At 48.8% G+C, this 24,386-nt stretch overlaps 1 protein-coding gene across 1 annotated transcript; it reads right to left on the reverse strand.

Moving 5' to 3' along the window:
• Window positions 1-846: 846 nt before the first annotated feature.
• LOC116084654 (L-gulonolactone oxidase) lies at window positions 847-22,593 on the reverse strand. Its single transcript, XM_031361741.1, has 12 exons — window positions 22,489-22,593; window positions 21,478-21,579; window positions 19,364-19,489; window positions 16,980-17,074; window positions 15,543-15,633; window positions 12,489-12,674; window positions 9,622-9,729; window positions 8,806-8,882; window positions 3,871-4,020; window positions 3,320-3,484; window positions 1,461-1,551; window positions 847-975 (listed from the first exon to the last, which is right to left on the reverse strand). Exons 1-12 carry the CDS (start codon window positions 22,489-22,491, stop codon window positions 847-849), a joined length of 1,323 nt encoding a protein of 440 aa, XP_031217601.1. The 5' UTR covers window positions 22,492-22,593.
• Between the last annotated feature and the right edge of the window lie 1,793 nt (window positions 22,594-24,386).

The following is a 24,386-nucleotide window of genomic DNA, read 5'->3' on the forward strand; positions in this document are numbered from 1 at the left end:
AAGAGGAGGACGAGAATAATACCCAGGGAAAGTCAGGGACTCGGTGAGATCCCAGTCCAAAGAATTGTCTCCAAAATGAAGGGAGAGAAACACGGGGATCAGCAACTGGTTAAGAAGGTGAAGTGAGTTCCACTCTAAACTACTCAAGAAAGAGAGACTGGGCTGGGTGGTGGTGGTGCACGCCTTTAATCCCCACACTTGGGAGGCAGAGGCCAGCCTGGTCTACAGAGTGAGTTCCAGGATAGCCAAGGCTACACAGAGAAACCCTGTCTTGAAAAACAAACAAACAAACAAACAAAAAACCAAAAAACAAAAAAAGGAGAGAGACACTGTGAGGGTCAGGCCATGGTGATCAAAAGACCAGGTGTGTCCATCTGGAAGATGGCTTGCCCAGGACCAACAGACGGTCTCTCTGGGCATCTGAAAGACCTTTAAGGATAAAAGAAAGCAGAGCGTGCTCCATGCCACCTCTGTGCCAAAACTCTTGCCAAGGGATCCCTTCTGAAGAGGGATGGAGAACTGCAGGCCCCAGGGATCTCTCCATACCTGGTGGACAGGTCGACCTAGGCAGGACCAAATCCTTAGTATGGACCAATGTGATTCATCAGGGAGCCCCTTTCTCCTTAGATGATTGCAGTTTATGTGTGGCTCATGGAAATGCAAACAGAAATTTGAGTGAGATGCCACTTCTTGATGGGGTGTTATGAAGGTGATGGAGAAGGCAGAGAGGCCCCGCCCAGAACCCAGCCCTTCTCTGTGGTCAGGAAGAGGCTCTGTGAGACACTGCTCAACCCCACCAAAGGCCGCAGAAGTGAGGGGTCAGGGCGGCTTGCTTCCACTTCAGCTTTAGTAGAAGACTTTCTCCAGGTACGAATTCAAGAACATTCCAGTGGGGTCCAGCTTCTCACGGATGCCACAGAACTTGTGGAAGGCGGGGTACATTTTCTCAAAGTCCTTCCTGGTGCAGTTGTGAGCCTGTGGAAGCAATCAGAACCAGAGGGCTTTATCCCCACAGAGCTAAATCAAGCGAGGCTACAGGCCAGCACCCAGAGTCCCTGAGCCTGAACTGACACTGCCCCGCCCCTTTCACATAATAAGACCTCCAGACAAAAAGAAAGGGGTTTGGAAAGTAAGATTAAAAGGCCTTAGAATGCATCCCGTGATACCATGGAGGGCCCAGCTCCGGTCCCACCACTACACAGGCCTTCACTTTTCTATTTGTTGAGTGGGCACGCTGATGTCTACCTTACACCGCTCGCAAGCTCCACAGGAAAATCTAATAAAGTGAAAGAAGTTTCTAGGAAGCTCAGGGGGTCTGGGCTTCAGGAGCCAGAGCGCAGGAGAGGTACCCTTTTCACTAGCTAGTTAAGAAGCTGGGAGGAGGGTGCCCTCTTGTGGACTCAAGGCTCACAGTAGTTGCCCTATGGCTATGGGTGTAAGGGAAATGTCTGAATGTTTACCTTTGCCCAGTGGGGCCTGCCTCCAAACTTCTTCATGATGGTCTCATAGGCCAGCCAGTAGTCCAGCCGAGGCACATCCTTTCCATAGGGCCTAGAGTAGAGAGGAAGAAGGTGGCTATCCAGGTCTGTCCCGTAATGTGTGACCACTGTCTCAGGTGCCTTCTCTCCCACCGTCCCTAATCTGGCAGGTGACTGGAGATTAGGCTGGCTCTCCCTGCAGAACAGCATAGCCAGCACAGATGCCTGCTCACTGCACATCCCCAAGGGTTTTCCCCAAGTCTTTGTCCCCTCTTGAATCAGTTGGTACCTGGACATTACTGTGAGTTTAATCTTGCTCAATGACTGACCAAGGGTAATGGAGCTGAAACATTCCTCTTGCCCAGGTCATTGCTTTACACAGGTTAGCCAGGATCATATACAATAGATACAATGTATTGGACAGGCATGCAGCCTAGGAAGAGCAGTGGTGTGCTATTCAGGGTGATGGTCATTGTGATAAAATTGCTAATGGTGTGTTTGCCAGAATAATTCCCCATTGTAAACAACGCATGATTGTCACACAATACCCCCCCACACATTGTTCATGTTCACATACCGTATTCATATAATACACACATAATGCACAAATTCTCAATATAATACTTATATACAATACTTAATACTTAAATACAACACACACAATAGTTGCACATCTAGTACTCACACATGATATACACACATAATGTGCATGAAATTTGCGTAGCGCTCCCATATACTAGTCACATACACTAGTCACACATCACACACCTATAGTACTTTGGCCAGTGCCTTGGAATCCCCAGATGACCTCATTCATGTCTAGAAAGCAAGGCTGTGTAACCTAATGACAGTCTCCAGTCGGCCTTGCGCCCAGCCCAGAGTGACTGATCTCCAAAGCTGATGTCAGTGCTAACATTTCAAACACCTTCAGATGCATCCCACGGCATCTCTCACTTCTGCATTCACATTCAGAGGAGCGAGAAGCTGAGACTCGCAGCCCTGACACACGAGCCTCTCCATAGCCACATCCTTTATGAACGAGAAGACTGGTCTTTTAGTGCATCTTTCAGAAAAATGTTTATGGCTCTTTGAGGCCCCCTAAAAAATGAATTCAGTTGTCCCTGGCTTTGCAAGGTTTGGGGGCCTTACACATCCGGGAGGAATACCCTAAAAAGATCAAGGTGGCCACTTTGTTTTTTTTCAAAGCCAGAGAAGGCCTGTGTCTCGTGGTGGCATGAAGCAAGACTGGAGGTGGGGTGGGTGGTAGATGAGGGATATATCTTAGCAAGAAACCAGAGAACACTAACTCCTGCAGGTGCCCCCTGCAGGCTGAAAAGAGAGAAAAGAAGGCCAGCCACGGGCTTGGATTCAGTCCCTGGGATTGACAAGCACATCTACAACAGGCAGGGACCCAATATCAGGTATCTGCCTCTCTTCTGTTGAGCTTAAACTAGCCTCAGAACCCATCCCAGTATAATGTGGCAGAAGCAGAAGTAGGCCAGCAGAGATGAGCACCTGAGTGAGAACATACTGCTCATTCCATTATACGATCCTCATAAATGATAAGTATTCCTCACTGGTATTAATTCACTACTGATGCTAGAATATAGTGAGTGATGTAGCATAGCCCATAAGTGGTATATGTCACAAGACTCTACAGGAGGGAGCGTTCTAAGAACTCAAAGGAGTGAGACGCCATCTCCAGCTAAAGTCAGTGTAATCTGCCAATAGAGAAGAATGGCCTCAGAAAATGGCACTGGAAGATTGGGGAAGGAGGGGAAATCCCTTTTGCACATGAGGGGACAGCTCCCTACACCCCACACCCTGCAGTGAGCTTTTACCTGTACATGATGATGTTCATGTAGCAGCTGTCCCTCTGGAAGCAGGGGCTCAGCAGGATCTCATCACCTCGGGTGAAGCGCACCTCCACGGGGTAGTGGGCAACCACCTTGGGGTGGGCCTCCAGCATAGCCTTGAGCTCCAGCAGGGCCTCCTTGGTCTTCTCCCTGCCCTCAGCCCAGGAGAGACTTCAGAGTAAGAAGGGACTACCCCAGTCTTCCACCATGGCTTTATATAGGGACCTGGCCTTGAGCCTGGGATGCTCGTGGTATCAGGGACTCCCAGCTCTAGAGGAACCCAGTTTCCATGGTAGGCTGGGGGAGTACACTATCTGGGGAAGGTTTTATCTGGGCTAGGCCTATCTAGGGGTGGCCCTATCTGGGGAAGGTCTTACCTGGGCTAGGCCTATCTGAGGGTGCTCCGACCTGGGGATGGCCCTACCTGGGGATGCCCCTACCTGGGGGTGGCCCTATCTGGGGAAGGTCTTACACGGGGATAACCCTATGTGGAGGTGCTCCTACCTGGGGATGCCCCTACTTGGGGGTGCCTCTACCTGGGGATGGCCCAGTCTTGGACATGCTGCTTGAAGCGACACTCGTAGGTGAAGATCTTGTGGCTGAGGTTGCTGCTCTCCTTCTTGCAGTTGAACAGCAGCCAGAAGAAGAAGCGGTTGATCCAGCCTACGAGGCACGGCAGGTAGGTGCTGCAGGTGAAAAGAACAGAGGGGTTACGGGGCCCAGCATGTACCGTGTCAGCTGTGCGCAGGCACGGAGTGAGTTCTTTTCAAATTGGGTCCTCACTCCTCACTCCTTGTCTTCTAGAGGCCTTGTTGTGGTCAGGCTGGGCCAGTGTGGCGTTGGTCCAGGTAGGAACAGCGCCCCTCCCCCTGGCTTTATCTCACCTTTCACCTATCAATAGCCCTTAAGACTCTACGCAGTGTCTTGTCACTTCACGCCACACAGTGACAAATGTCCACGTCTCAAGGCCTTACTGGCTAGCTAGGACAAGGGTGAGTTGAATTTTAGTTTTAGCAGATGCCTGTCAGGTTTACCTCCTGCGATGGTCTGTATATGCTCGGCCCGGAGTGGCACTATTAGTAGGTGTGGCCCTGTTCAAGTAGGTGTGGCCTTTTTGAAGTGGCACTGTGGGTGTGGGCCTTAAAGCCCTCATCCTAGCTGCCTGGAAGTCAATATTCTGCTTTCAGCCTTTGGTCATGGTTGTCTGTTCTCACCAGTAAAACCCTAACAGAAGTTGGTACAGGGACCAGGGTACTGCTATAATAGGCCTGACCATGGTTTTGTTTGGAAGAATGTGGATTTTGGGCCTTTGGATTTGGAAAGTCATGGAATGGTTTAAGTGGGGCTTAATGAGCTATCCTAGTAGGAATATGGAAGACTTTGTTGTTGTGAGTGATTTCAGCAGTGCAGACCTGGCCCAAGAGGTTTCAGGGGAGAATAACTTTAGGATGTGGCCTAGAGACTGTTTTTTGTGGTATTTTGGTGAAGAACGTGGCTGCCTTTTGCCCTTGTCTGAAGAGTCTGGTGAGGCTAAGGTGAAGAGACTCAGATTAATTGTACTGACAAAGGAAGTCTCAAAAAAGCCCAGCAGAGACTTTGTTCTCTGGTTAAGTGTCATGAAGAGTGTTTTGAACTAGTGAAGCAAGTTTAGAAAGGAACAATATAAAATATATGGTTTAAATCTTAAAGGGGAACCAGGGAGTAGAACAGAGCTGAATCCTGTGTTCTAGAAGATAGCAGATTAAGGGAATAGGGCTTTGGGGCAAGATCCTACCCAGCTAAATTTAGATCTAGGCATAGTGGTACACACCTTATCCCTGGAGATAAAGCCAAACAGATCTCTGCGTTCAAGGCAAGCCTAGAACAGCAAATTCTAGGTGAAGAAAAAGTTAAATCCAGGCTTGGTGGACAATACCTTTAATCCTAGTGCCTAGGAGGCAGGCATGCAGATCTCTATGTTCAAAGTCAGTCTGCAGAACAAGTTCCAGGACAGCCAAGTTTAGGCACTGAAGGACTTGGAAAACAGAAAGCTGGTGATAATGTAATAGAACAAGGGGGGCATGTTCCAGCTCCAGCAAGCAGCAGAACTCAGCCGCTTTGGCCACATGGCTCTGGCTTTAGAGTCCAGAGTAGAAGGGACTACTGGGACAATTGATGCTGGTTATGTGGAGCTAAGAAATTAGCGGTGATTAAGAAGAGACCAGCATCATTGAGGTGAAATCTGGGAAGTGTTTTCTGAGAGCACAAAAAAAGCTGTGTTCCAGAGATAGCCCAGGTTGTACCTTGTGAGGCAACTGTACTTGGTAATGTGTAAGAGTCACCCAGGTAGTACTGGTTTTGAAGGCATGAAGGGGTCATGAAGAACAGCTGAGGCTGGACTCTGTGAGAGGCCATGGAAGGCCATTGTTGAAGGTGCAGCCTCAGTTACAGTTGATGGCCCGGAACTAAAGAGGTCATGCAAAGGAATTGAGGCTTGGTACCATGAAGAGAGTCTATGAGAGGCTATTAGTGAAGCCTAGTTGCAGCAGAAGAACCCAGCATATTGGAGACGCCAGTACCACAGGATGATCACCAAGAACAGCAGCAGCAGTGGAATGGATCACCCTGAGCTTAGAATGCTACAGAGGGCAGAGCTGGAGAAGTGAGGCCAGCCCTTTGGAGGAGCCCAGAAGATCATGTGTGGATCTCAGACATTGAAACAAGAAGCTGTAACATTGAAGTTGCCTTGGAGACACCAAGATGTTCAAGATGCCAGAGCCCTGGGCTATCTGCTGAGGAAAGCTGCTAACAGGGAGTGGAACCAGCCCAGGAGAAAGAAGTTTGTTGCAGTCAACAAAGATGAAAAAGGAGTTGGAGATCTGAAAACTGCTTTGACATCAGACATGGAGATGCAGAGTTTAGAGTTTGCTCAGCTGGTTTCCTGTCTTTTTTTTTTTTAAAAGATTTATTTTTATTTATTTTATGTGTATGAGTACACTGTAGCTGTACAGATGTCCATGAGCTATCGTGTGTGGCTGCTGTTGATCTCAGGACCTCTGCCGGCCCCGCTCGCTCTGCAGTAATTTACTGCAGCTGTCTTCAGATGCATCAGAAGAGAGTGTCAGATCTCATTATGGGTGTTTGTGAGCCACCAAGTGGTTGCTGGGATCCAAACTCAGGACCTTCGGAAGAACAGTCAGTGCTCTTACCCACTGAGCCATCTCCCCAGCCCCTGGTTTCCTGTCTTGATTCAGGGATTACAGTTAAATGATTGGATGAATCTCAGAAGAGACTTTGAACTTTTAACATTGTTGAGACTGCTATAGACTATGGGGATATTTGAAGTTGGACTAAAGGTATTTTGTATTATGCTATATTTAGGTATGGCCCCCATAGACTCATATGAACAAGCCTATGGTTTATATATGCTCGGCCCAGGGAGTAGCAATATTAAAAGGTGTGGCCCTGTTCAAGTAGGTGTGGCCTTGTTGGAGAAGGCATGGAACTGTGGGTGTGGGCTTTAAGACCCTCATCCTAGCTGCCTGGGAGCCAATATTCTGCTAACAGCTTAAATGAAGATGTAGAACTCTCAGCTCTGCCTGCACCATGCCTGCCTGCCTGGATGCTGCCATGTTCCTGCCTTGATGATAATGGACTGAACCTCTGAACTTGTAAGCCAGCCCCAATTAAATGTTGTCCTTATAAGAGTTGCCTTGGTCATGGTCTGTACACAGCAGTAAAACCCTAACTAAGACACCTCCTACACCCTGGGACCTTGATTCAATGCTGCCGACACAGAACAAAGTACCCCATGACCGCTCAAGTGACTCCCTGTCAATGACAATGCTCCTCCCACTTTCAACAGCGTGCCACGGAACACATCTATAGTCTCAGAACCACTGGGATCCTCACTCTGACAGTGACTAACAGGCCAGCCTCAGTTGCTCAGAACCACTTAGTCTGTGTCTGCTATTCATTCTTGGTCTGGCGCTTCCTCCTCTCAGGGATAGCCAGTGATATGGTTTGGGTGTGGTGTTCCTCTCTAGAGCCCATGTGTTAAGAGCTTCATGCTGGAGTCTGGGGAGATAGATAGCTCAGGCAATAATAAAATGCCTTCTGGGTAAGAAGGAAGGTCTAAGGGCAACCTCTCCAGAACCCATGTAGAAAGAAGAAAGCCAGGGTAGCAGTGTTTGTCTGTGACCCTGTGCTGAGAATGTAGGGACAAGTGTAGCCTGGGGCTTGTTGGCCAGAGAGTCTAGTCAAGTCGATAAGCTCAGTGAGACCCTGTCTTAAAAACTGAGGAGAGAGCTGGTGAGAGGAGAAAGAAGTTTGTTGTCAGTTGGTAAGAGCACTGACTGCTCTTCCAAAGGTCCTGAGTTCAAATCCCACCAACCACATGGTGGCTAACAACTATCCGTAATGAGATCTGACGCCCTCTTCTGGTACGTCTGAAGACAGCTACAGTGTACTTATTTATAATAATAAATAAATCTTTGGACTTGAGCGAGTGGGGCTGACCCAAGCATGTGCAGTTGACCGGAGTGAGCAGAGGTCCTAAAGTCAATTCCCAACAACCTCATGAAGGCTCACAACTATCTGGACAGCTACAGTGTGTACTCATATACATAAAATAAATAAATAAATCTTTACAAAAACTGAGGAGAAAAATAATGGAGGAAAATGAATGCCTGGTGTTGACAGCACACCTAGAGGTGTGCGTGCACACACACACATACCATACACACATATACACACATGCACACACATACACACATGCACACATATACACATACACACATCTACATATACACACATATGCACATGTATACACACATACACATATGCATACATATACAAATACACACATATGCACATGTATATACACATACACATATGCACACATATACAAATACACATATACACATCCACACACACAGGCTTAGTCTTTAGCAGGTGGTACTATAGAGGTAATTAGCTCATAAGAAGGTTGATGCACCGTCAGTGATGCCAGTTGAATCTCTGCTACTTAGTCCCACAACAGAGGCATCAATGACCGTGGACTGGAACCTCTGAATTCATGAGCCAAAATACCTCTTTCTCCCATTAAAATGACTTTCTCATGTGTTTTGACACAGCAACACAAAAACTGACTAACATTAAAGTCCATCCATCCAACCACCCAACCACTTTCCCTATCTCTCCTCCTGACTCACGTGGACTCACCCACACCCATACACACATTCCCCTTGCCTCTCCCGGTCCACTGGCTCACAGCCCCTGAGCTGCCTTATTTAAAATACGCCATCAAATCCTTCTAACGATTTTCCTTGATCTTAGAATGAACCTCAAGCTCTTCAGGTGATTCTGATAAGCAGTCAGGGATAGACCCAGGAGACAGACCCAATTTGCAGGGGTAAAGGCAGGACTCTCCTGATGGCCTGCATTCTCCACAGCACACAGAAGAAGGGACAGAGGTCCTGTGGAATTCCTACCTTGTCCAGAGCAAGAACTCCAGTAGGTAGAACCCGATGGCATAGTCCCAAAACCAGTTAGATGCAGAGGAGGGCGCCTAGGAGGGATGATGTATTATGAGTTAGATACCAGGGGCTCAACTGCCTTCTGACTTGTTTCTGATAATGTCTGATTAGAAGACATCTCTTTTTTGTTTGTTTGGTTTTGGTTTTTCGAGACAGGGTTTCTCTGTGTAGCCCTGGCTGTCCTGGTTCTCACTCTATAGACCAGGCAGGCTGAAATCCGCCTGCCTCTGCCTCCCAAGTGCTATCTCAAGAGTGAGTTCATGTTAGAGGAGGAGGGGAAAAAGTGAGATGACACACCTACCAGGACAATTTGGAAGCCTTATATCTTCATAGTAGAGCTAATTTCTACCATGTGGGTCCCAGGAACTAAACTTAGGTCATCAAGCTTGGCAGTAAATCCGTTTTCCGGGTGAACTATCTTTCTGGCCTGCGTTTATTTTTCACAAAAGATGCCATCTGCCCCGCCTTCTGAGATCCTATTGTCTAGATGTCTATCAGCCAACCTTCACAAACTCCACACAGTCACCCTACACCAGTGGTTCTTAACCTTTCCAATGCTGCGACTCTTTAGTACAGTTCCTCATGTTGTGGTGACCCCAACAATAAGATGATTTCTGTTGCTATTTCATTACTGTAATCGTGCAAACAATCCCATTTCCACGGCCATCGAGACAACAAATGTCAGCCACCCTGGGATGGGGAGTGTGCGCTAGTGACTGGCAGCCCCCTGCTCCAGCATGCTGGGCAAAGTTGGGCCTGCCCTGTAGCTACCTTGTTGGTGTGGTCTTGGTAGATGATGCTGACATTTTCACTGTGAGGAAACCAGAGGAAGCGGAAGTACTCAGACTTCTTCAGGTGGGTGTCTAGGTTGTCGAGGACCTGGCACAGGAAGAGAGGGAAGTAAAGATGACCTTGACTGTCAACTTAATTTGACTGAGAAACGCATTAGTGAAGCCCACCTGGGTGGCTCTGCGGGCATGTCTCCAGAGATGATAACATCATGAGGGCTCTGACCAAATTGTCAAGACAATCTCTTGATGGGCTCAATGTGAAGGCATTGTGGGAAGAAGTGGTAGGTCAAAGGTAGGGCATAGCTGGAGGAAGCAGGGAACTTGCCCTGGTCCCTCCCTGCACTCCCTTGCCTCTGCTTCCTGCTCTGTCTGCTGTGTTCTCCCACGATGGGAGCTCAAAGAAACTCTTTCTCTTTTAAGATGCTTCTGTCACACATTGGTGACAGTCACGAAAAAGAAGCTAGTCCTGGGAGTCTGTTAGCCACAGGAAGAAGTCAGGAAAGCTCAGAAGTCACGGTTTAGCTGTGTCTTGGCTTATTTCCATAGGAGGAAATATTTACGTTGCCTTAATATTACCCAACAGCATGGTCTAGGTGTTAAAACATGCTGGGTGTTAAAATCACTCACATATGTGATTGATCTATTTCATTGTTGCTGGAGCAGATTAATGATTCAACCACCACCCCCAGAAAGAACTCGGAGATGGAGATTGTTACTGATGTCCACCACTGTTAGAAAGAATTTGGAGATCCATATTGTCAGTAAAGTTTGGTTAAGGTGTGTTCAATAGTGGCTTTGATGTTCAATTTGAAGTTCAGAAAGTCGCACTCTTAACTGTTGAGCCAGGGATGTTTTTGAAGTCTGGGATCAAGAGCAATGGCAGCCCTATCAGCACTAAATGATGTGCCTCTCTTGCTAAAAGATGGGCTGGTGATCAAGGTTGTGAATAACTTCTTGTACCTATTTTTGCCCTCAGTTTTCTGATATGACTTAATAAAAAAGCTGTTAGTGAGTCAAAGTTAGTGAGTAGGTGTGCACCCTGAGGATTTAAAGTAGAAATGACTGATTGGTTTTTACATAAAAGTGTAGATTTGTGATTCTCTTAAGATTTTTAAAAGTTTACTTTTTGAGATAAATAATAAAGTAATTGATCCTTTCTTTGTAACCACAAATTGCAGCCTGCCAGTAGAAGACACTGGCTGAGAAAATTTCCTTGCTTGCTTACGTTTTGTTAATCTATAGCAAGTTGCTTAGTTACGAATGTGTGTGGGTCTTGGGAATAATTTATCTTTTTCTTTTTCACTTGTAACATGTAAAAAGGTTTATTCATGTGAGGGAATTGGGAAATGTGTCTTTTTCTTATGTTCAGTCCTTATAATTGTTCACTAGAAGAAAAAGAGAATATAATCACATTGCAATTTTTATGCAGCATGAAAAATTTTGTTGGGATATATAAGCCATGGGAGAAAAAATATAAAGGTATTGGAGCTTGGTTCCATCCACCAAATATGTGTATGTATGTATGTATATGGTTGGTAAAATGGTTGGCGCTTGTTGAAGCTCGCTTCATCTACCAAGTATGTGAATGTGTGCGTGCCTGCTTTATTCCCATCCTTGGATCACTGAACACATTGTTGGAGCTGGTCTGAACACTAATTTGTATGCATCTGTTGATATGAATGTATATATGTATATTTGTGCTTCTGTGTGATCGTGTATGGGTAAGTGTACATTTTGCATGCAAGGGTGCACACGTATGCATACATACGCATCAGCATGTGTATAGTGCAACATATGTGGGCTTGTGTGCATGTTGGAGTCAGGGAGATAGCCTAAAATGAAGCTCTAATAGACCCAAGACTTGTCTGTAATTGATTTCAGTGCTGAACTAGGTCAAAGGACAAACAGGGGTCAGGAGATGGCCCATCCACCCAGCTCTGGTACTCTAGTAGAAACGTGGGAGCTGAAGCCCATCCTCTGGCAGGAAGAATTTGTTGATCAAAAGCTCTAGCTTAAGCATCAGTACACTGTTAGCTGAACCGAGCAGCAAGACAAAAAAGACTGAAGAATGCAGTGTGCAAGATCACCTCTTTCTGACGGAACATGGTCCTAGCTGCCCATCCCTTCCTGGACTATGATGGTCCTTCTCTCCTTAACCTATACGACCTCCTTTGAACAGCTGTCCTCAAGGAAGCCAGCAATAGCCTCCTGGGATCGATATGACCTGGGTATCGACCTCTGATACCCATTGCCTATTGTTTTGGGAACACCACCTTCTTCTCCCCATCTTCATTTCTGCCTAGCTCACCCCTCCGTCTCCCTTGAGGCCTCTCTGTGTTCTCTCATCATCCAAATGCCCTGTCTTCAAAGGCCCATTTCTTTCACAAAAGCCCACTATTTTGGGGGTGATGGACCCTCTTGATCAATTGCCTAGGGAGTTGAAAATCTCTGCCAGTCTTCCTTAAAATGTGTTCCTATTTAGAGATTTAGGCCCAGATCTAAGCCTGTGGTGCTTTCCATGGTAAGGGAATCCTGGCATGTCCTTTCCAGGACAGGTGGGAGTCAATGCCCCTAAGAACAGCCAGTCCACACTTTTTCCTGAAGCAGCTCTTTACCCAACCCACATGTCAGTAAGCTCTGAGGTGCTTCTGGGTTTTGCAGCCCACCAGGGTTCTGACCACAGTCTCTCTTGGACCCAGGAAGGTCTGGTGAAATGAGTTCTCTACCCCGGACCCCCACCTTCTCAGGGCACCAGAGGTCCATGGGAACTGTCTGAGGGCTGGGACCCTTTGTCAGGACCACTATTTGTTTTCTGAGGCTGGGGAATGGAGAGCCAAAGACGAGTACCTCTTTGAGGGTCGAAGGAAAGGATGTCTCCTGAAGGTGGAACTGTGGCACACACTGCAGGGTGACTGTGAGGATGACACCCAGGCAGCCCAGGTGCACCCGTGCAGCCTGGAACACATTTGCATTGCTTGACTCAGAACATTCTAGAACTGCTCCATCAGCTGTCATCAGGGTCATGGCCACCACCTGGTAGTGGGAGAGGTGTCACACTTTAAAGCCCGCTCAGTTATCACGGAACTTTCTGGCTTGTCTTTATGACAGAGGCCAGATAGCATCTACCCCTGGGGGTCACCATGGCCAGTCACAACAGCTTCCTAGCCAGGTCTACTGTTACTATTTAGAGGGCATTCTGGGGCTGGAGAGATGACTCAGCGGTTAAGAGCACTGACTGCCCTTCCAAAGGTCCTGAGTTCAAATCCCAGCAAACATATGGTGGCTCACAACCATCTGTAATGAGATCTGATGCCCTCATCTGGGGTGTGTCTGCTACAGTATACTTACATATAAGTCTTTAGAGGGCATTCTGGGAATTGGTGGTGGTGGGTGGTAGGGAGGAATGGGTGAGAGGAGAACCACATCTGGCATCAGCTCTCCACAGAGCAGATTCCACGATCATGTGATGCCACTTGGGGCCCCTGCTGGCTTGGCTTGGCCTTCCTCATTCTCTGACCTCACAGTCAAGAAGTAAGCTAGCCTTTTCTGCCTGGAGATGCTTTGAGGGCACAGATCCCAAGGAAGAGGCTTGACAAGGCAAAGTGAGTATACATGTGCCTCGGGATGGGACAGTGGATAGAGCAGGGTTCCAAAAGCCTTCCCCAGACATGTACAGTCTTCTTCAATAGGGATGACTCCCCCCTCCCCAGGAAATACACCCTTCTGGCTAGACTCATCTAACAAGAAATGAAGGGTTTGAGAGCATTAAGGTGCTCAGCTGCAAACTGATGGAGGTCTCCATGGTCCTCACTTCCAGAAGGTCTCTCTCTCTCTCTCTCCCTCTCTCCCTCTCCCCCCCCCCTCTCTCTCTCGTTGAGGACCTTCTCTGTGCTCTGCTACCTGCTAATTTAGATGGAAATTGCTTCTGACATGGGCAGTTGGTGGTTGGTTGCTCAGGGAGATAGGGCATCTCCAGCTGAACTAATCCTGATTAACAGTGACCAGAGAGCAGAGAGGAGGAACTGACAGAAATGGGACACTATGGCCAGCTGAGGTGAGAGGGGGGTGACTCCGTGGTTGTTATGGAAGCCTGGACCCTGCTGGAGATTCAGGGCCTTGGAAAGGTAGCTTGCCTGTGAGATGCTTCATCGGCGGCTAAAGGCCTTTGAAGGGTGGGCTCTGCATTAGCTGCTCATGTGACCTTGGCAGCTGATCGGCTGCCTCAGCGGTAGGAGCATGAAGCCTGTGATCAGCCTCCTGCTGAAAGCTGATTCGAAAGCTGTCCACCCCTTTTCGCTTTGCTTCTGCGTTTGGCCTGAATCTGAAATGTCTCTCCAAGGTACGCGTGTTGGTTGCCAGCTGATGTCTGGGGGAAGCCATTAGCTCATGGCAGACCTGACCTCATCACTGATCTATGGGTGGACGATAATCTGGTGGAGGCTGTGGAAATCAAGATTTCAGATCTAACTGAAATAAACATACTTTTGGGGGCATGCTCCAGAAGGATCTTTCATGTCTCTGGTTCTTTCCTGGCTTCTGTGTGGTAAATGGCTTTCTTGGGTCATTCCCTTCCTCCAAAACCTCCAAAACCATGAGCAAAAATATTCTTTTCCTTCTTGAAGCTGATTCCCTCAGACATCTTGTTACAGTGCCAAAAAAATTAAAAATAAAATAAAATAAAATAAATGGCCAGTATAATTGCCATCCGCATGGTTGTAACACAGAACAAGCCCTCCCCTGCATTTCCAGGCCCGTTCAGCGGGGCTTCTAAAGAGACGTAACCAATAAATCCTAGGTGCATTTTTCTGTATGGATGACCACTTTAATTTTATTCCTTGGTGACCAGTGTGTAGCAACTGACGTGAACAGCTTGACATCAGTCCTAGATAGTGGAAAGAGCTGGGTTCACATTTCAGGGGCACTGTACTGTTAGGCTATCTCTACTCCCATTACCACTGGACCCCTTGGGCAGTAAGCCCAGCACTGAGATGGCAAAAGGCGCAAAGGCCTCCAAGTTACCAGCTCTAACTGCCTTGCCAACTGCTACTGCCAGGCTGCTCCTCATGAAGGTGCCTCTGAATTGCCACGTGACCAGACACCATTTAGTGAGTGCTAATTTGTGACCTTAACTCTGTATGTTCTCTCCCTGCAGATTTGGGCTGGAATTCTTCATTTTAGCTGAGGATTTTGACAGCAATGCACCCAGAAACTAAGGGAGTCTACTGGTGTGCACATACCCCAGCGAGTGGGATATAGGTTAAGATTCAGGCTTGAGTCTCCAAATTAGTACTCTTTAACAGTTCCCAAACTGTATTCTCTCTCTTTTTTTCTTTTTTTAAAAGATTTATTTATTTTATGTATGTGAGTACATTGTACACTGTCTTCAGACACACCAGAAGAGGGCGTCAGATTCCATTACAGATGGTTGTAAGTCACCATGTGGTTGCTGGGAATTGAACTCAGGACCTCTGGAAGAGCAGACAGTGCTCTTAACCGCTGAGGCGTCTCTCTAGCCCCCCCCCCCCAACTGGATTCTCATTGAATGAAGTTTAAGATGTGTTTTTGGTTGACGGACAGGTAGACTCTGCTACAGACTGCTCCTATGCCTCCCCCAGGCTCTGCCTCCCCTGCTACTCTGTGGTAGTCCCATCTCCCACCTGGTTCCTTGTTATAACTTCCAATGGAGTTGGTGCCCCCACCCTGCCTGCCCCTTGCCTTGTGCTGCCGTTGAGGATACGCAGAGGTTGGGATGATGGTGTCGCTTGGGATGGTTAAAGGACCGATAAACCTGGGGCTCCTTCAGGCCTGATACCGTTTCGGGGAGGAAGTGGTATTTCTGGGGGCATCTGTCTGAGGCCTCTATGGAGTTGCTCCCATCCAGCATGGTCACAGGTGACTCACCTGGGTGGCCAGGATGCCGTGCTTGATCCCTGTGTTATGCGTTCCAGACCCAATGACGCCAGCAACTGTCACATCAGACACTGCTCCCAGACTGAGCTCAACAGGTGGAACAAGAGGGACATGACAGATCAGTTAGGCTTCTCAGGACAATGGGAGCCAAAGGTGACACAGATGCTCCTTGGAGCGAAAGATTCTCCTTCTGTCTGAGAATTCCCCTTTACCTTGGACGGCCCAGCATGTGCTCGGCCCATGTCTCCTGGTCCCTGTTTCCTGTTCTCCACGGACCATCAGATTAGCTGGTTGGGACGTGGGCCAGTTTGCAGGAAGGCTTAGTCCTTGAGTTCTCTACAACTTAACAGCACCCCTCCTTCCCCCTATCTCCCAAAGGCATCTTCTCTAAGCACAGCCACGTGGTCTGGCTGAGACTCCTCTCTGCTCCCAGCCCAAGACTCATGGTACTGTCCTGGTTCTAAACACACAAACATCCCCGCAGGCCTGTGTAGGCGAGCCTCTCTGAGGTGGAAGGGAAGGAGAGGGGTGAGAGAGCAGAAACCTGTCCTACTCGGAAACCTACACAGCTTCCTCAGGGCCTGAGGAGAAAGCTAAGCCCCTCAGACTGGGGTCCAGGCCCAGAATGAGTAATGCTGAACTTAGGGTCCTCTGAAACCTTTCGGTGCCCTCCACGGGTCACTGACATCGAACCTATTTCCTGCTCGGTGCTGGTCAGTGTCTGCATCCACCTGCCCCCTGCTGGAGCTCCTCGAAGGTGGGCTTTGTTGGTCTCTGCCTTCTCCAGAGCCTGGGCAAGGTCTATACATGTCAATTATCCTCATCTTCAGAGAGGTGGGGACAATGGTTTCCACAGTGCAGAACTGTGAGGCCTGCCCTAGGAAGGCTGAGGCAAGCACTTGAACCATAGAATTTCACAGGGTTAATTCCATTCTCCTGGGTAAAATTCCCAGTAACAGAGTTACTTCGTTAGCTGCACTTGACTGCTGTGTTGATGGCAGCCCCCGCACTAAGGTGGGCAACGAGAAATACATTTGGATGGAGGGACAAGAAAACCATTGGAGGAAGGACCACCTTGCTCTCCCACCCCTCCAGAAGTGTTTTTTTTGACTGTCTTTGTGTGTTTGGCTGTGTAGTTGTATATTACCAGGTGTAAGTTGAGTCCTTTGGAAAGACTCAGTCCTTAGTCGTCTCATCCTGGTTCAAGACCATTGCTTAAAACTCTGCTAAACTTGGATCTGTTTCCCCCTTAACCCATAGGGCATGACAGGTAAGGCAACCTGAGCAGGAAAAAAGGCAGAGCTCTGAGGAAGGGAAGTCACACCCCAAGAAGTGTGACGGTCTCAATGCCAGATCCTTGAGAGTGTGGCACAGAGCGAGGGAAGAGGCAGCTCCTTCCCCGGGTGGGGCTGGTGGAGGGACTCTTACTTGGACAGGGCCAGGCCATGCTTGTCCAGCTGTGGGTGCAGGTCAGCCAGGAGGATACCGGCTTCCACGGTTACCTGCTTCTTCTCCTTGTCCACCTGTAAGAGCCAGCACAGGCTGGGAAGAGCTAGGCCACACCTGGGCCCTTGCTTCCCAGCCACGCCCCTCTGCCATGTGGGTACAGTTATATCAGCCTGTGGTCAGCCTGAGGTACTATTCAGTCTAAAGGAGGACAGTGAGCCTGGGGAAACAGGGATGTTGGGGGTTGGGAATTTGCTTTTGAAACAGATTTTGAGTTACGTTGCCCAGACTGGCCTCATATTCAAATGTACAATCCCTCTGCATCCACCCTCCAACTGGAGGGATTACAGAAGCATGTCTCAGCTCCTTGGCAACTATTTCTCATCATCAGTTCTTCAGTACTGCAAATGGAACCCAGACCTTGGCACATGCTGAGCAAACCTGTCTACTGAGTCCCACCTCTAGCCCCTCAGAATATTCCACGTGATGCCTCTTTTCACAGGGGAAGGAAATGAGAGCCGGAGAAAGTGAAGCGCTTTGCCCAGGGACACTTGGATTAGGATAGGAACTGGGCCACACCCAGGCTTCTGCACCCTGTCCACACTGGGAGATGGGGATGGACTCTGGTGCCACACAAGGCCTGGCTTGCTCTTCGGAGGACAGTCTCTGCCTTCTCTCACCCTGAAGACCTGCCTGAGCAAAGGCTAAGAACTGGCAAGGGAAGAGACATGTCTAAGCACAACTTTCTGCTGGATACTGTACCCCGAAATCTGACCACAGCACAGGGGCAACACCAAGGTCCAAGGTCATGCAAACAGAGAAGTCGATGGCAGAGCTGGGACCGGAAGCCACGTCCACCCAAGTACAAAGCACTTGATCATTCAGCCGCTTGAGGCACAGAGCTTGGAAAATCAATTGCCGGAGCCCAGTCCTCACTAATTAGCTATCAGAGTTAATTACAGCTGTGACTGATGTTTGCTAAGAAGCAGACTGTAAGTCTGAGGAAACACCGGCACGGCAGAGAAACCTAGGTATTGCTGGTTGGCTGCGGGGAGGGGAGAGCATCCGGTGGAACTCAGCTCAGGGGAGCCAGCCCCTAAGGGTGAGGACTGGAGTCCTAAGCACACATCTCTGGGCTCCCAAGTCCCTGGTAGACAAGTGGGTGCTGGCTAAACTGCATGGATAGTATTCCAATAGGAAGCCCGTGGTAATCCTGAGTCTGGGTCCAGCTTTACTGTTGTTTGCCTGTCTCTAATCTTCATTTCCCTGTTTGTGAGCCTAGCTCAGTGCCACGTTGGATTCTGCTGGACTAGTCTTCTCTTTGGGAGCCTGTTTCTGTGTACGTCTTTAAATCAGGAGGAACGGAAGCTACAGTGGGGAGATGGGGAATATTCCCTCTGTGGCCACAAAGGGTCAGGTAGACTTGACAAGTGACCTGAGCAATCCAAGGGAAGGCTTGCTACGCACACTTTGCATGACGGCAGTATTTGAGGCGTAAACTTCAAGGAAAGTCAGTCTCCTGCCTCCGCATTTTGGGTAGGGCATTAAAGCTTACAGAAAGAGCATTCAACAGTCAGCAGCAGGCAGTCTGCATTCAGCATTTGGACTCACTCGCACTCGGATTAGAACCAACTTTGGTGGACTAGGACTTAAGATTCATGCAGTCCGTAGTCCTCCCCACCTCCCCCTGGGCCCAGAGTGCTCGGGTCCAGGGGGGTGCAGCACCAGTAGAGACTCAAGAGATTGAGCATTCGAGATTCGCACATTCAACATTGAAGATTCGAGCATTCAGCATTGAGGACTCGAGATTCAAGCCTCTACCCTCCTGGCTGGCGCACCTGCAGCCCTCCGGGACTCTGGCCAGGACCATGCAGCCCGAACATACTCAAGCCCGAACATACTCGGAGCTCGGGGGTGCTACACCAGTCCAGAGGAGATGGCTGATGTTTTAGACCTAGTGTGTTTTAGATGGCCTCAGATGTACCTTGACTACTGAGCTGCCAGATTTTTCATTTCTCTTTTGCAACGATTGTAAAAGCCTCATGTCATTTTTAAGAAATACATTCAGATAGAACACTTCTTGTGTAGTGTCTGTTTGTCAAAGCCGAATCCCGTGCACACCTGGCCAGAACCCATCGTCCCTCGGAACAAGGGAACCCGTAAGAAACCCTAGTCAGTGGCAAAGGCTCAGGTGACAGTTGTTCAGGAGGAAGGACAGGGATCGGGGCATGACCCTGAGGACCCAGAACAGGGAGAAGCTGAGGACTGAGGCACACATTGGAGATTTCAGACATGGAGTCTGAGACACAGACTGAAGCTATTCAGCTTGGGAATGAGCTGAGGAGGGGCGTCAGGGGCCCTGGTACCTGGAGAATCCGGTTCATCTTGCCCATGTGGATCATGAAGCCATCAGTGCAGGCAATGTCTGAAGGCGAGTGGCCTCCACCCACCACCTTTACTTTCTTGTTCTGCTGCCGGGCCAGGGCCAGCACCTGCCAAGACAATGCCAGTAAGGCCCTGCTGAGGGAGGAAAGCAGGGGGACTTCAGGGCCTAGTGTAGCCTGCAGAGGCTGCTGGCCATGGTGTGGGGAGAGGTGGGGAGGGGCAGGCTTTGGCATTAGTGGACCCTGCCTGGCACCAGAAAGAGAGCCAGAGATGGGCTGTGAATGAGGTAGGTGAAGAAAGCTTGACAGAGCCACCTTTAGTCTGCAGCGTTTGCTCCTCCTTCCTCTGCAGCCCCAAGCATCCATCCTTTCCATTTGGTTCTGATGTTTTGAGGTAGGCCTTGAAATGTAGCCCAGCCTTCCCTCTAGTTAGCGATCTTCCTGCCTCCCTAAGGCTGGAATTATAGATCTGAGCCACCATATGGGCTAGTTTGAAGGTCCTTCTCTTTTGAGACTCAGGTAGCCCAGGCTGGCCTCTAGACTCCCTGAGTGGCCAAGGCTGGCCTTGAATTCTTGACCTTCCTGCCTCTTCAGAGCTGGGATTGGAGTATATATCACCACACCAGTGTGTGCAGAGCTAGGGATGGAACCCAGGCCTTTTGTGCATGTTAGGCAAGCACTCTCCAGACTGAGCTGTATCTCCAGCCCCAGGTTAAACCTTTTAAAAAGGCAAGCCCCACTGCATTCCTCAACAATACAAAACCTTCCAAAGGCATCGTGGTGACTAAGCCCCAAGTGCCTCATCTTGGCTACATGAACTCTTAATCTATCCCCCCATGCTGCAGTAAAGGTTCCTAGAGGACAGGAACCATGGCTGGCTGGGACCCATCCGAGGGCTGGCACAGGTAGACTGTGACTGGAGATTCTTTGCAGAAAAACATGTGGGTCCATGATGTTACCTCAATGAATCTGCTTATTTTCCCACTGGGGTCAAACACCCTCATCCAAGTACCTCTGGGCACACATTTTACAAGTTGTACCATAAAGTGATCTGTTGGCAATTGAAAATTGACTGAGGAATGCTGGCTGCACCGCCTGCTCCCCACACAGTGCATTTTTCATGGAGGCTGAGCAAGACATTGTGTCACACCACAATCCCGGAGCTGCTTGGTCACACACCTATTTTTCCCCCCTTTATCTTCACTGGATTCTGCTGGTTCTCCAAGGAAACACTATGCCTTACCCTGTTAGTATCACGGGTCACATGGGTGGGTTGCCAGCACATCCCAGAATCTGTTTTCTAAGGTAGCTCTCCCAGAAGCACACTCCTGGCTCCATCCCTTATCCCCTAATAGCCCTAGCTCCATCAAAGCCACTTTGCTTTCCAGCATCTCACCTACCCCTGATGCTTCTTTCTTGTCTCTTAGGGACAGTCCACAGTCCCTACACTCATGGTGTCCTTTCCCAGCAACACCGATTCTTCTCAGAAATTTGTCTCATATGTGATGTGTGAGTGTGTCTGTGCGTGAATGTTTATATATGGGCATAAATATGTATGCATGCACGTAGATGTGCACAAGTCTGTATACATATGTGTGTGCACAGGCCTATGTGAGCAAATGCACAGGCTTAAGTGCCTGTATGTGCATAAATGTATATTTGCACAGGTATCTGTGCATTCCGGGCTATATGTGCACCTGTGCATAGGTGTATGTGCATATGACTGTGTGCATGCATACGTACATGGGTGTGTACGTGGGTGTGCACACCCATAGGTCTGCAGGCATGTATGTTCATGCATCTGCATGTGCACAAGCATGCACAGATATGTGCACAAGTGTATATGCATGATGTTTATTGCAGAAGTTGCAGAGGGGGGTGCAGACATGGCTGCCCCTGGCATACTGCTGTATAGGCTTGGAATGGGCATAGAACATTACAACAGGCTGCTGAGCAGACTTGGAGCTGGGGAGAGCAGGAAGAAGAGCTTTGCATTTACCCAACCAGGCCAGCAAGAAGCCCCATGCCCAACCTCTTCCAGAGCCAGGGCTGTGGCGGCACGCTGGGCAGCTCAGGTAGTGTTCATGGATGCCTACCTCTCTGACCTCCTCCACTGAGGTGGGCTGGTAGTACATCTCTGGACTGCAGCCATAGGTCTTTGCCCAATTTTGGAACTGGACCCCTTTGTACCCATGCACCTATACCAGGAAGAAAGCCAGGTCTCAACAGGCGAGTAATCACTGTCCTCTCTGTATGTCACATCACCAACCCCACACCCCGTAGTCACAAAGATGAGAGGACATAGCCACAGCACAGAGCCCCAGCTCCCTTTAGCCATTAGGGTTCTTAGGTCAGGGCCACTAGGGAGATCAAAAGCACCGGCTGCTCTGAGGCTGGCAGCCCATACCCCCCTTCCTAATATTATCTTTGATCACTCCTGGTAAGACTGATGGGAATTCTGCCCATTCTGAGGCCAAAGGGAGAGATGGGATCAAAGAGAAGGACGGATCCTGATAAGCTAGGATTCAGGTCAATCCCTGGCCCAGGTATGTTATTGATGGCCCAGCAGATAAGCCCAGTAGGCAGGTCTGAGAAAGAGCTGGAGGCGAATGCCCTGGAGGCAAGGGCTGGGGTCTGACTTCCTTGACAGAGAAGGGGTAAATCTTAGGTGTTCCAGGGCAGTATCATCTTTTTAGCCTCCAGCCTGGGAATCAGAATCATGTTTTCTGCTCACCACGATATAGCCAGCCAGACACTGTAGGTCTTCTGTGTGTCCTCTCTTATTAGCTCTTACAATAATGTCATGAAACAGAGGACATTAGTCTTCTTTCAGCTCCCAAAATTAAGGCTCAGAGCAGTAAGGGCCTTCTGTAAGCTTGCACAGAGGCCCAATGAAAGTGTTAAGAGGTCAGCCCAGGCCTTCCTCCTTCATATCTCTTCTAACACCCCAACCGTTCCCCAAGTTCACTTGGAGGATCCCCAGTGACCCCTCCGATGGCCCCAGCCTTGGCCTAACTTTACCCTCCCACACTTGGCTCACAGATGCAGCCTGGACACAGCTGGCTGTACCTACTGGCTGTCTCACGACGAACCCCTATCATTCCTACCATGATTCCAGTGATCAATAGGGTCAGACAACTTGACTTGAAGCGTTCCCACGGAAAGTCGAACAAAGGCAGCAGGTGCAGTGGTCAGGCAATCTCAGCTCTGAGTTACCTCAGGCAGAATGGGACTGGATGTTCAGCCACGCGTACCAAGTCCGTGGGACGAAGACAGGAAACCCGTGTTGAGCAGGCTCCTCCCCCTGCAAGACCTAGGCAATCCCTGTAAACCGCAGCTGGGTCCCGCCCCCTGCCCTCTGTCTGGGAGCTCCAAGGAAGCTTGGAAGATGGAGGTTTGTTCGACAGCAGATGCTGAGCTCCTGAAACCCACTGTTGGAGCTCTGAGCCCAGCCTTGGGAGTCCAGAGCCAAGGTGCCAAGGCTCAGAACTAGGCTAGCTGCCTACGTGTCTGGCTTTGGGACAGTCTGCCTCATGATCCCTTCAAAGCCAGGTACTTATGCAGCTCTTGCACTGAGCCACCCAAAAACCTTTCCCTCACCCCCTTCCACAGGCATTTTGTATAATTATTGAGATGGTGCTTGTGGAAGGGAACAGCTGAGTGACAGTCTAGTGTCACTCCATAGAACATGCTGGCCTTGAACTCAGAGATCTGCCTGCCTCTGCCTCATGAGTTCTGGGACTAAAGGCGTGCGCCACCACGCCTGGCTACCTTGGATTCTAAGAATAACAAAACCTTACAGTACAGACCACCCTCCAAATTAGGGTACTTATCCATGAAGGTAAGGCTGTGCCTGAGAGTCCAAGGACTGATGAGAACTATATGCTCTTGTGTAGAGAACAAAAAGGCTTTGTGCACACATATAAGCAGTATGGAGAAACCAGGAAAGTTTCACACAGCTAATCTCCTCAATGGAATGAGGTTCATAGCTACACTTCCCGGAATGCCGGGAATGATGTAGTTTTACAATCCTTTGCTATCTGATGAGGCAGGCTCTGCCTATATCTTCCAGACTTATTGTTTTTACTTCTTCCAGACCCTTTCCTCCTAAATCTTGAGAATTGCTTTTAGGCCATAAAATGTATTCTTATGAGCGATGTCCCTTGCACTTCTCCACAGTGTAAGTGACTTCTGTGTTATCTTAGCTCAGGCCAGTCTTGGCTCCCACAGGTGCTACCTTACCTTAGTCAAGATCCCTAGACCATTAATCTTGAACGTTGTTTCAGCATGAAACCATCTTACAGATGAGGTCATAGGTACTTAGCCAAGAGCTTCAGTGTAAACCTGTTTTAAGCTTTGTTGCATTGATGGGGCTGAATTGTTATCTGAATACTTTTCCCTTGTAATTCTGCTGGGTTTAAATATGGCTAAAGGAGAATGATCTGGACTATGACTCTTGAAGTCCTGGTCCAGTGCTAGTTAATAAATCCGGTTGAGTTTCATTCTTACGGTACCTTGATTGGTTTTTTTTTCCTGACTGCTGTAAAGCCAGCAAGGGAGTCACCACAACCGGAACGACCCTCAACCCTTGAAGGAGGTAAGAAAGATTTTCTTTAAATAGAAGATAGGGGTTTAGGAAATTCAGTCCTCTCACCCAAGGGTTGCCACCATAAAAGGGTGGAAATTAACATGGGCTCTTCTCAGTCCTTTGACACAAAGCATTTTGTATAATTATTGAGATACTTGTTAAGATCCAAAGGAGCAAAATATTCAGAGCTACAGCTCTGCAACATTAGAACATAGCCCATCCAAGATAAGATAAAAATCCCTGTTAATTATTTTAGAAGCCAGGGTTCAGAGATGTATTGACTGAGACTTCTGAGGGGTGGGGAGTTCTGCTATACATTTTGGCATGTCTTGGCCCAAACGGGACATCAGTGGCTCAGGCTGAGTGATCTGGCCGAAGTCAAAGCCCTCTAGCCTACAGCTTTTTTTTGGGGGGGGG

Source organism: Mastomys coucha, unplaced genomic scaffold (genome assembly GCF_008632895.1).
Source record: "Mastomys coucha isolate ucsf_1 unplaced genomic scaffold, UCSF_Mcou_1 pScaffold9, whole genome shotgun sequence".
Lineage (NCBI taxonomy): Eukaryota > Metazoa > Chordata > Mammalia > Rodentia > Muridae > Mastomys > Mastomys coucha.

Excerpts from the sequence above, each read along its gene's own strand:
- LOC116084654 (XM_031361741.1), bottom strand. Across the intron at positions 12,675-15,542 it reads ACGGCATCCTGGCCACCCAG|GTGGTGGCCATGACCCTGAT; the intron begins GTGAGTCACCTG and ends TCCCACTACCAG. Across the intron at positions 3,485-3,870 it reads CAAGACTGGGCCATCCCCAG|GGAGAAGACCAAGGAGGCCC; the intron begins GTAGAGGCACCC and ends GGCTGAGGGCAG.